At 35.9% G+C, this 12,805-nt stretch overlaps 2 protein-coding genes across 2 annotated transcripts in view; both read right to left on the bottom strand.

Annotated features, from left to right (window-relative positions):
• Window positions 1–1,963: 1,963 nt before the first annotated feature.
• On the bottom strand, window positions 1,964–12,469 carry LOC107045551 (putative ATP-dependent RNA helicase TDRD12). Its single transcript, XM_015267853.2, has 3 exons — window positions 12,346–12,469; window positions 9,323–12,093; window positions 1,964–2,944 (listed from the first exon to the last, which is right to left on the bottom strand). The coding sequence occupies exons 1-3, from the start codon at window positions 12,368–12,370 to the stop codon at window positions 2,753–2,755; spliced, it is 2,988 nt and encodes a 995-aa protein (XP_015123339.1). The 5' UTR covers window positions 12,371–12,469; the 3' UTR covers window positions 1,964–2,752.
• Window positions 12,470–12,590: 121 nt separating this feature from the next.
• The window catches only part of LOC107045550, a 1,231-nt gene continuing 1,016 nt past the window's right edge, over window positions 12,591–12,805 (bottom strand). The window contains exon 3 of the mRNA XM_015267852.1: window positions 12,591–12,605. Coding sequence (XP_015123338.1) covers window positions 12,591–12,605 — 15 coding nt within the window. The remainder of the gene's footprint in view (window positions 12,606–12,805) is intronic.

The following is a 12,805-nucleotide window of genomic DNA, read 5'->3' as shown; positions in this document are numbered from 1 at the left end:
TACTTTTGTCAAGTTGTAAACGAAAATAAAGAGGGAGGCGAAGACAAAAANTTTTGTCAAGTTGTAAACGGAAATAAAGAGGGAGGCGAAGACAAAAAAATTATGGACTGTGAGAAATTTGATAATTGTTGTTTTGCACTCTGAATATAATTTTGATTACAATAGTAATTAAAATTTCATTCAATGAGGAAGGAAACTCAGAATTAGTGGATCACTTATTATAATATTGAAATTGAACAAGCAATGAACCGAGACGCATTGTTTTCATTAACTTTAACACTCAATAGACTAAAACGACGATAAATCATTAATTTTCGAAAGAAACAAAAAAAGCAAAGGCATAATAAATGGGCATCAACGTCGCGGCCGCGGCGGCGCTAGTGATTAAAAATACGAGGTGATTGACAGGTCTGGTCGTCGCCATGATGCATGGATCCCCCTCCGTGGACCGCAAGGTACTTCTAAGATGGCGGCGCTCACAGCTGTCAGCCACCTCGTACTTTTAAACATTAAAAAAAAAATATTTATCCTTCTCAGACCACCCTCAACTTGTTCCATAACATTTTCGAAGTACTAAGGATTTGGTGCTGATAACTTTTGAACCTCAGAATTCGCCAAATGAAGAGTAATTTGTGGAGCTCAGATTTGCCCGCATTTCAGTAGTTTTTTTTTACTCTCGTGGCCTCTTAAAACCTCTGAAAAAGGGTCATTACTCGTCCTCACAGTACTGGCGTATTTTTTTCGAATAGTAGATGAGAAAACGAAAAAAATCGTTTTTTATTCATTAAAGTCCGTCAAATAGTTCACGAGATATGATTTTTCCAAAATTTGAGCTTTTGATACATGTAGACAAACAATTGATGTTGAAGGAACAAAAATTTACGGAAAGCATGTACTTTTACATAGTACCTGACTGTGAGCATGTTAATTCAGGATTCTGAGAACCGGAAAAATTCAGGGTGGCTGAGTTGACATGGGAATGTCCCATATTTCAGTGAAAAAAAAGACGTTTTCTTGTATAAACCCCGTCAAACGCAAGATAATGCTACGTAGGACGGCTCATTTTGAAGGGTTGTTCATGTTCTTTGAGCGTGTCGAAGAGCAATTTGATAGCTTGGAACCCCGCTGAGATATTGGGGTCAATTGAAAAAAAACAAATCATTGACAAAAACTCGAAATTCTCACAAAACTATAATTTCCTTAAACTAATATTGTTCAATTTTTTTTCAAAATTTTTGTGTAATCGCCGTATTTTCAGAAAAAAAATTGAGAGGAAAATCCCCAGCATCGACTTTTTAGCCTGCTGATTTGGCGTGGATCTACTCACAAGTAACTCATTTACTTTGATGTCTGATGCACCAGGTTACCTACCGTGAGTGTATCGGGCGAGGGAGACATCGGGGTCACGCTAGTGAAGGCCACCGGGAGTCTGTCAAAATAGCTGCGACACTTCTCTTAAATAGTGTAAAAAGTGCGAGGGCGCTCTTGGGCAGACTTCTCCTCAGATACTCATCGAAATCTTTCACGAATTATTCACCTAGATTCTCAACACTCTCGTAGGATATTGCATGTTAATTACTATTGCAAATTATCATAATTGTAATATATGTTACACTTTCATGATTCATCTCTAGATATTCAAGAGTTGATGAGTTAGATCTGTACGTTAAAGAAGCACGAGGATGGAGGAATTTCTACGACTACGAAACGCAAAAAATTTATTGGATGCTCTTAGTGAGCAATTAGTCGCTGAAGGCTCAGATATGTAGAAATTCTGAGTGTCAGCAGAATTATTCTGAAGAGATTTCGGAAATTAGGACGGAGCATTTGTTCTAGAAGCTTTGTAACCGGTGAGTTCAGTGGAAACTATTTAGTACATAAAAACATGAGTTTAATTTTAGAATACATGCAGCAGAATTTTACACACACTGGCATCTTTCACTGCTGTACGTTTTGCTCCAGTGGTAGAAAGAAGGAGGCAACGTGTGCCTGTCAGGGAACAATGCCTGGTAATTAAATTGAATTATTGGCAAAATCGTATAATTTCTAAACACACTCAATGACATAAATGGCGGTGTGTACAACTTTGCACTCCGAACAAAAAAGGTTCCAAAAAGTTTGTTAAAAATATTTTATGAGGCAAGTTTTATTTTGTGGGCAGTGCAACAGTTCATTTGACTCCAAACCCATTACTTACTAAGATGTTTGTAAAGTGACTCAAATTAAATTTTCGGAAGCATTTCATTCCACCGTTTCGCTTCCGAATTCCATCTAGAGCCTAATAATATTCATGGAATTACTTTAATTTTATGTAAAGGAGGATATGAAGGCTGCGGACATGGACATCGAGACCATCCGGGGGCTGCTCACTGGGGGCCTATTCTCGAAATATTTCCGTGCACGCAAGTGGCTTCGTAGATGAATTGCGTATAGGAATTATATAGGCGTTCCGTCAACGGAGTCGATTCCGCGCACGGAAATATTTCGAGAATAGGCCTCCAGGTCGTGTTGTGGGACAACTACTCGCTACAGTGTCTGTCCCCAGGGGCATCCTCCCTCTTATCGATCTAGAAACTTTTAATTCCAGATTTGATAAATAAACAATGACTCAACAATTGTGGATAATCAAAATTTCATGATATATCTTTATGCTGTTTATTCTACAGAATCCCCATGGGATTCAGAATACTGCTTTATCGGACCTAAAAAAAAAATTGAGAAAAAACAAAAAAAAATTGAATAGATAAGTGAGTCAGGGATCTGATGTCTCGCCATTTTGGCAAAGCTTTAGGAGGCGTTTTATGTGGTCATCATCAGAAATGCCGTGATTCATCTTAATTAAGTGAGACTTGAGGGTAGAAAGTTGTTGATCTCTTCTACCAGCGATTTTCATCTTGATCTCCAATGGGTCGATCCATAGAGTATTCCCCAGGACCAATTGCACCTGAAAATTCATGAGTTATCATAAGCATTATAAATTTGTTTACATTTAAGAGAAAGAATTAAGTAACTAACTAATGAATAATCTATAGTTAATGATTTGAGAAGAAAGTGTAAGATTAAAATAAAAAACAGGTTCGTCCCTTTGAAGGCACGATTCGAAAATTAACGACACGTAAAAATCAACTTTTATCGTTCTTTTTTTATACTTGTACCACTTCACTACCGCATTATAAATTATGTCGTCAATTAATTATTCTAGAAAACATTATCAAGATGTTTTGTAGTTAATTTTATTGTTGGAAAGTATAGATTAAATATTTGCACTTTCTGTAAATACCATCTACGTCACAGTTGATACTTCGGTGCCACTCGAGGCACCGACTATTTATATATATAATCGCCGCCAGGAAAGAAGGAACTTGGATCTAAGTGGTGGGGGACGTCAATTTTTTTTATCGTTATTTTACGTCGCTTCGAGCCGGTTAAGCTATACTGCGATGATGATCAAGACATTAAATCGTAAGATCGCACCATTCTACCCGGCTGGGATTTGAACGGAACCTTTCGCATGTGAGGCAACGAACTTACCCACTGCGCCAAGTCACCAGGCTTGGGAATAAATATGTACTTTGACTTTGGGTGCATGTATTTTGAACCCTAAGTGGTGCCTATGACCACTGGATAATTAAATCATGCACCAAGTCAGTCTTAACAATATTTTTAGTAATCCCTCGGGGAATAAACATGTAGTTTGACCTCGGGTAAATGTATTTTGAAACCTACGTGATCCCGATGCCTACTCGATACTTGAATCATGCACCAAGTTATACCTCAGGCCAGTATGTTCAACCTCCTTTAGCATTCATTAGCTACAGGAGCGTTAACTTCAAAGTGCCTTCAACTTTTTGTGCGCTATCCTTGTCTGACTCTCGCACTGTAATGGCCGCAGCATCGCCATCAGCTCTTCAACGTACCACAGTTAAAGGATAGTTGTCAATTGTTAAAGCTACTTCAAAGTTAACGGAGGTTGAACAAACTGGCCCTTAGCTAATATCCTTTATCAAAAAAGACATGAGGGGAAAAAACTCGAATTGAAAAAAAAACGAACTCGAAATATCTCGAACGAGAAAGAGCTTTCGGGGGGTACACTGACAGATAACATTGAAAAAAATGGGCACTGTCAATGGGCACTCTCATGAGTGATTTTTGCGAAAATGAGCGCAAGATTCAAAGCCTATTTCTAGCCTGAAATAAGGAACGAGCAAATAATCCACAGTAATATCTATCAGATGATATTCTCTGCCTATGCACACATTAATTTGGTTATTACAAAAAAAAATATTGTGAAATCTACGTAAATTCACAGAGAAAAGTAACAAAAAAGGCTTGTGAAGTTGCAAAATAAAAATGATGTGGAAGTGTCACGTGACTCTAAACACTGCACTCTGATTCACCGAAATCAAAACTCATCAGTTAATTTGAAAAAATCGAGAAATTTCATATCATAAATCAATTGAGTAAGTGAACAACAGAGATTAGTTTCATTACTACATGAACTATACCTAAAAAAAATTATAACAATGTTGGCATGTACTTTTATCAGAGTATTAACAATTATTGAATTCCAGAAATGAACTCTCTAAATTATGTTCGAGAAGAAATTGGATTGTAATTATGATTAAATTCTTAATTGGTGGACTGAAACCAATACTTATACCACAAAAGCAATGAATATTGAATTTTCTACATGGACATAAAAGAGTCGGAATACTTTTCAGTCAAGATTTTCAATCATCCAATTTTTCAATGGAATTGGCTAAAAAAAACTCAAAAATAAAAGATGGATGATCAGCGATTTTCGAACAAAATTCCACAAATAGTTGTTTTCTTCAACATTCTCTTCTTAGGAAAACTGTTTGAATGAATAATAGAATGGTTCCAACTTTCAAAAATAAATTTTTTTGGCGTGAAATTTATTTTTGGTGAAATTCTGACAGCAGAAAAATTCGCTACAATTCAGGAAAAATTATTCGGCAAGTAAAAAATTGATTATGATTGTATCATGTATAAAAACAAGCTTGTAGTCTTCGAAATTCGCGATTTTTCAATAATTTCATTAGTCTACTTCGAATAATTGACTCTATTTTGTTTATACTGTTGAAAAAAAGAATTGGAATTTCAGGGACAGTTTAGTAATAATTTTTTAAGAGAGACATTCAATTCAGTTGGAGAGGGAAAAGTCATGAAATGTAAAATTTCACTGAAAATTTACTGCAATTCAACATTTTTCAACAGCATGAAGATAAACACTCTCAAGGTACTTGAAATCTGATTCAACATATGAACATTCTGTACCTAATTACTCTGTATTTTCGATTGATGAAGCAATGATAATTGTCCAAATCATTCAAGTCAGAGGAAAATAGAATTATTTAACATTCTTAAGGTACATACTTACTCACTTATATTTGGTGAAAATTTCGCAATGTACAAAAGACATAAAATTTGGATCATATATTATTGAACACATTCAAAAACAATTCCCAAAATTTTAAGTATCTTTTTCACGCCAATTTTTGAGATATGTATCGTCAAAAATTGAAAACACAAAAATTGAATGTTTGGCGATGCGTATCTTAAGAATTGGCGTGGACAAAGTACTTGAAATTTTAGGAGTCGTTTTTAAATGCACTCAACAATATGTGATGCAAATTTTGCGTCTTTAGTGCATTGTGAAATTTACATCAGGTATAAGTGGCTGAGGAAATACCTTTGATGCGTTTACTAAGGTTTTCGCAAAACTAAATTTATTATAAGCAATAGCTAAAATTATGAGATTATCTGACACGTTTTACGTTAAGTATAGGAGAATCTGAATGCAATATAGTGAAAATGATAATCAATTGGTACACTCTGAAAAAATAATAATAATCCCCAAATTGAAAAATTCTATTATGAACAAAAAGCTGTGACTAAATATNTTTTTTTGGCGTGAAATTTATTTTTGGTGAAATTCTGACAGCAGAAAAATTCGCTACAATTCAGGAAAAATTATTCGGCAAGTAAAAAATTGATTATGATTGTATCATGTATAAAAACAAGCTTGTAGTCTTCGAAATTCGCGATTTTTCAATAATTTCATTAGTCTACTTCGAATAATTGACTCTATTTTGTTTATACTGTTGAAAAAAAGAATTGGAATTTCAGGGACAGTTTAGTAATAATTTTTTAAGAGAGACATTCAATTCAGTTGGAGAGGGAAAAGTCATGAAATGTAAAATTTCACTGAAAATTTACTGCAATTCAACATTTTTCAACAGCATGAAGATAAACACTCTCAAGGTACTTGAAATCTGATTCAACATATGAACATTCTGTACCTAATTACTCTGTATTTTCGATTGATGAAGCAATGATAATTGTCCAAATCATTCAAGTCAGAGGAAAATAGAATTATTTAACATTCTTAAGGTACATACTTACTCACTTATATTTGGTGAAAATTTCGCAATGTACAAAAGACATAAAATTTGGATCATATATTATTGAACACATTCAAAAACAATTCCCAAAATTTTAAGTATCTTTTTCACGCCAATTTTTGAGATATGTATCGTCAAAAATTGAAAACACAAAAATTGAATGTTTGGCGATGCGTATCTTAAGAATTGGCGTGGACAAAGTACTTGAAATTTTAGGAGTCGTTTTTAAATGCACTCAACAATATGTGATGCAAATTTTGCGTCTTTAGTGCATTGTGAAATTTACATCAGGTATAAGTGGCTGAGGAAATACCTTTGATGCGTTTACTAAGGTTTTCGCAAAACTAAATTTATTATAAGCAATAGCTAAAATTATGAGATTATCTGACACGTTTTACGTTAAGTATAGGAGAATCTGAATGCAATATAGTGAAAATGATAATCAATTGGTACACTCTGAAAAAATAATAATAATCCCCAAATTGAAAAATTCTATTATGAACAAAAAGCTGTGACTAAATATTCCATAATAGCAGAGAACGAGAATGATGATATTTATGTCATATCATCTGAATCATTAACATTCAAGTCATTTCAAGTTTTAATTTTTAATTGAGTGCTGGAAACATGAGGTGGCGATATTCAATGCACGCACTTTTACCAGAGTATCAAAAAACACTGAATTCCAGTAATTTACTCTTTAAATTATGTTCGAGAAGAAGTTGGATTGTAATTATGATACAAATCTCACTCAGTGAGCATAAGAATTAGCATATGCGCAACTAATTCATTGCATTATAAAAAAGCAACAGCTTTTTTCTAATATGTTCCAATTATAAGAAATGAACAGCTTTTTTGTAATTGGAACATATTATTTTCGTTAGTCGCATTGCTTTTCAGTATGAGAATGATAATGAATAATTATTAATTGAAAAAAAAAATTTCGAATATGACAGAAAAAGGGCATAATAACAGGAAAGGGCTATCACACCACGGCCGCAATTGCGTTACGAATATGAAAAGGGAGGCCTTCAGTTCGACTGAGATAATAATGCAAAGCCGAAACTATTAAAATCAATTGGAATATGACAACTGAGAGGAAAAGGCGGAAATTTTCTAAATAGAACTGATATGAAGGAGTCACGTGACCCCAACTACTGCACTCTGATTGATTCAAATGGGAAAGAAAATTCGGATTTTATCAATAATTTCACAAAAATTTTCGAGTTTTAAAAAAAAAATTTACAAGAATTTCGGGATTTCGTGGAAAATTTGAAAACATTTCAGATGATTCATCAAAGTTTCAAGTTCATGGCATCGTCGAATAAAATTGTGACCGATTTAGTATTGTGTTCTACGAATTAGCGAAAGAGCATCAGAATCAGGCATATATATTTGAAAAAAAAAAATTTCTCGTATACCCTTTCCGGTTTTTACGATTTATTCCCTTCCCTCCCCCAACCCCCTGTACCGCATTCGCCGAAGGACAAGGGAAAACCTCAGTTAAGGGGGAAACCTGCCCCGGTCCAGTCGTCTCTTGCAAGATTCCCGCTCGACAATGAACCGTGAGATTTAGAGTGTGACAACCACACAACCACCGCCGTCGGTATCAATCATATAATTTTTCCAGAAAAATAATGAAATGCTTTTGCAGAGGTGTAAAAAAAAATAAAAGGGGTGACGAACACTAAAAAATTCTTGACTGTGAGAACTTTAATAATTATTATTTTGCACTCTGAGTAGAATTTTGATGATAATTATAAATAGAACATCATTCAGTGAGCACAGAAATTCAGAATTGGTGAATCACTTATTGAAATATTGACATTGAACAGGTGCTGAACCGATAAGTATTGTGTCTATTAATCTCAACACTCAGTTTAATATGTCGATGATAAATCATTAATTTTAAGAAAGAAACAAGGAAAAAAATGAGAGGGATAATTATCCGAGGAATTAATATGTACTGCTACCTCTGGTGCATATACTTTTTTTATCGTTTCAAAGTAGAAATAATCACAACAGGACAATGATAATAAAAGTGATTTTTTTTATTCACTATTTCTTATACGGAAAGTATTGAAATAATTCATTTTTGCAGTCGTGGAACTGAGAAAGACAAACAAGTTACGTCAATTAAAATATGGGTACGAATAAGCCCCCCTCCCCCCCAATTTCCTAGAGTCCGAGGAAACCGATATACCACTACCTTCACCTGCCATGTTTAATGTCCTGGGAAATTCGAAGAAAATTCCGAAAAAGCCAACTTGTTTTCGTGCAGAAAATTAGCGTACTCAAAAATCGATTTTTCGGCCAAAATATTTAAGCCGAAACTTTTTTTTGTAGAAAAAAAGCACATAAAAAGCCCGTATTTTTGAGTTAATCGCCGACTTGATCTGATGATCCTGATCTGCTAATTTCAGGGAGCACATTATGTGCTGTAGTGAGCGTTCCGTTTAGGGGATTGATAAGAATCAGTCAACAATTAATATGAAGTTCAATCAAAATCCAATTGAATTTTCTGACGAATTCACTAGATTGTCTCTATTAAAATTTGTTTGCACGTACAAACATGAAACGAGCGCTTTTAACCCGTAAAATATACTCAGGTTGTCGAAGATTTCCTAATTTACATTTACAATTACAGGAATAATGACACTGAATTTGTCGAAAATCTAATGACTGCGCCAGCTTTCAAATGTTGGCATATAAATTAACCCTAATCTGTAACCAGAAAGTCAGCAGTTGTAAACGAAAAGTGAATCCTGTAAACAAAAAGTCACTTTTCGTTTACTATTGTAAAAATTACGAAAAGTGCCACTTTATGCACAAAAATCTGTAAACGAAAAGATTTCTAAGGATGTGTTCCAAAAATAAATTTTTATAAAATTATTTACTCTAGCTTGGAAAAATTTGATTGGTGATCGATTATCCTCTATCCACTTCTGTACACAGCTCATAGCACACCAACTCCACTCGTCTTCATTATCGTAAGGCATGACATTGCTCAAAAATATCTCGATGATGTACGTAGGTGTCACTCTTAACTCCTCCGACAATTCCAACAGAGCGCCAACTCTAACATCACGGTATTCAAAACCTGTGTCGATACACTTGAGGTCTACATATCTCGGTCTATCATCCACGTCCCTCTTCACAATATTAACAATGGACACTCTCTCGAAATGCCCCTCATCACGTTTAAACCCATAAATTCCCCCGACACAAATATTCTTATCCATTACTCTGTTAGTCGAAACTGCGAAATATTGGTTTAATCTAGTAACAATGTTCACATGTTCATCATCGCTCATTTTGTAGGCATGTCCGTTAAAATCAATTCTCTCGAGAATTCTTCCCGAAAAATGTGTAGCTGTGTGAATATACGTTAGCACCAATTTCACAATATCCCCTTCTTCCACCGAAATGCTCGGTTGATCAATATCGGGCAGCACCCAGTGTCTATACGGACAATTAAATTTGCTGGAACAATAACCAAAAGCCTTCACCTTATCACAAATTGAAAAAGCCTCCTTCTTCCTATCTAGAGTCATCATAATTTTATCAGCCGCTTCCAGCTGATTCTTTGCCAACTTCATTCCCGATCTCTCCATTAAATCTAAAACCCCTCGAAGCTGCAGATCATTAGTTTCATCCAACATTATCGTCACTTCCATTGCGTTTTGTTTATGCTTCAAATTAGAAATTAATGTCGAAAATCTGAAATTAAACATGGATTTCGTTGGCGTCGCGATGGTGTAATGAATCAGCCATTCAGCATCAGAGATACGTAAATCATAGAGAACACTGTCAGTGCAAATTAAAACTGGATACAATCCTGAGATAGCTACGCTCCAGTGATCCTTGACCGAATGAATCTCATTGATTAGAGATTTACCATCAGCATATAAAATTCTGCAGTGCTTTGTAAGTCGTTTCTTCAACTTTGAGGCTTCCCTCCTACTGCGACAAACTACGAGTGTCTTCACAGCTCGATAACGATCTCCCAAGAGCTCCAGCAGTCGCTCAGGTTTGTCGGCAGTTCGAATTTGTCGTAACTTTGGTTGAACACCACAGGATATTACTGCGTCAGGATGAGAGCCAATGCAGATGTAAGGATCACTGAACATTTCTGTAAACATCCCAAGAGTCGTTGACCATTGTTCAGCAACAGCGATCAGTTGAACAGTGAATCCTCTCAAATTTTCACACTTTGGTTTAACAATAGAGGTTTCCTTCAGGACGTTTACCAACTCTGCCTTCTGTTTCTGTAGAATAACATCTAGCTGATCAAATACTACGTGACGAATGTAGTCAAGGTTCAGAACCTTGCGATACTTCACTTTTAATAAGTATCTCTTCAGAAATGCTGGCGTCGATATGAATATATGACACCCATTGTATATTTTAGCTGTCAGAGACCTGTAGTCAATACTATTGTACCCAGAGACAATTGAAATCTCTGCATTATGACCCAGGACCGTAGCGAACATATCGTGAGCATTTTGAACAGCATTCGTGGAGCCGCAGAGAACCAAAACCAATGGGTAATTATCCTCCTGTTGATCTTTCATAGCTAGAACTAAATTAGATATTGGTGCAACGTAGCCAATGGTTTTTCCTGTTCCTTTAGCACTTACGGTAAGAACATCGCAACACTTAGAGATTGCTGGCCACATGTAAGATGGCATTTTCCAGAGCCTTCCGATCTCCATTTCCTCTAAAGCTGTATGAATCGTTGTAGAAAAATTAGCGTCTCTTATTGATATTAGTTGTTGACATTTCCTGCTGTTGCTAATAAATACTTCTTGATAGGGTTCGTTGTCAGGTTTAGAAAAAGGAGAATTAACTTTATCGATGCTATTCTCGTCAGTGTGGATAGATTTTTTTGATATCAGGTTAGGAACGTCATCTGGCTCGAATATCAGTGGCTCCAAAATCACATTCTTTTCATCATCTTCATCCCTGGGTTTACGGAATTCTAACTCTCGTATTGCTACATAATCCTCATCCCTCAGATAAACACCGAAATTTGAGTGAACAAGCGTGTGCCGCAAAGGTATTACTTCCTGATCAATTATCGTATATATTTCTCCACATTTCTTACCACCAGAGTCGGCAATGTGGTCGAAATAAATCTTCGAAGCTCCAGCTACCAAACACTTCGTGACCTTGATAGCCTCTGGACTCCACTTTTTTTGAATCACCATCTCATATTTCTTTTTGTTGTTCTCTACAGCATAACAGTTGAAGACTCCAGGTACAATGTGATAGAGACCGATGGTGTAAGTGAGGTATTCCTCGGACATTGAATTCACTGGGATGGTAATAAACTCATTTCGGGAGAGGGAAACTTTAACTCCATGATCTGGTAATAATATTTCATATTTCGAAGTTACTTCGGTGTAACCTTCGACTATACCACGACACCACCAGGCTGGGAGCTCTGCCTTTGTTCCCACTTGTCCTTGAACCAAAGTCAATGCTCCATTTTTTGGATGATCTAGCACATTCTGCGAATATTCTTTAGCTAATACGGTTAGTTTATGGGATATTTTGTTTAGTTTTTGGTTTCTGTTATTTACACTACCCACTATTATATGGTAGGGATTCAAGACACTGAATACGAAGATTTCTTCTGCTGTTGATGGCAATTCACAGGGTTCTTCTGTGGAAATAGAATAGTCAATTAATAAATGGATTGATCAAGAATTGATTCAATAGCGAATACGTAAAACCGTTCAAGTCGATTTTTTTTCGAAAGTGAACTTTCAGGTGATCAACTCCCAAGATAACCACAACTATTGTGACCCACCTAAAAGTTCCCTATTTACGACTTCAACCGTTTATCCTATTCGCTACTGAATTCAGGTCCGATCGGGATTAGTAGTGGAAGTTATTGATTGACTTGTCGTCCTACGTGGAAAATTTTCAGTGTCCCCCATGGTTCTGACGTTGCGACTGCTTCAAACACCCCACATAAAGAGAAAACTATATCACTGCAGTTAACCGATGTCGGTGGCCTGGTAGCTGCTGGTAGCCCAGTGGGCTAGACACAAGTGGGGGAGGTTCGTTTATACCAGAGAGATTCGCGATCACAAAACCGCCGTCAGCGCTATGGCCAAAAATGCGCGACCGTGGAGAACTACTAACTTGCGGAGCTGCTCAGAACCCTACACTCTAAAAAAAGATTACTTCTGATAAGTAGGAAAACTACTTGTATTCAGTACCGAGGCGTTTCTGGAGAAAAGCTAATTTTTTTACTTGGTCCAAGTCGAAAATCGACTGAATACAAGTTTTATGCTCCAAGTACAATTAGCACTGGTGACAAGTACCAACTGTACTCATCATCAGTACTGAAAGTACTTGTACTGAGTACC

Source organism: Diachasma alloeum, unplaced genomic scaffold, assembly GCF_001412515.2.
Source record: "Diachasma alloeum isolate Michigan unplaced genomic scaffold, Dall2.0 Dall_scaffold_00995, whole genome shotgun sequence".
NCBI classification, from domain to species: Eukaryota; Metazoa; Arthropoda; class Insecta; order Hymenoptera; family Braconidae; genus Diachasma; species Diachasma alloeum.
This window is presented reverse-complemented; position numbering and strand designations above follow the sequence as displayed.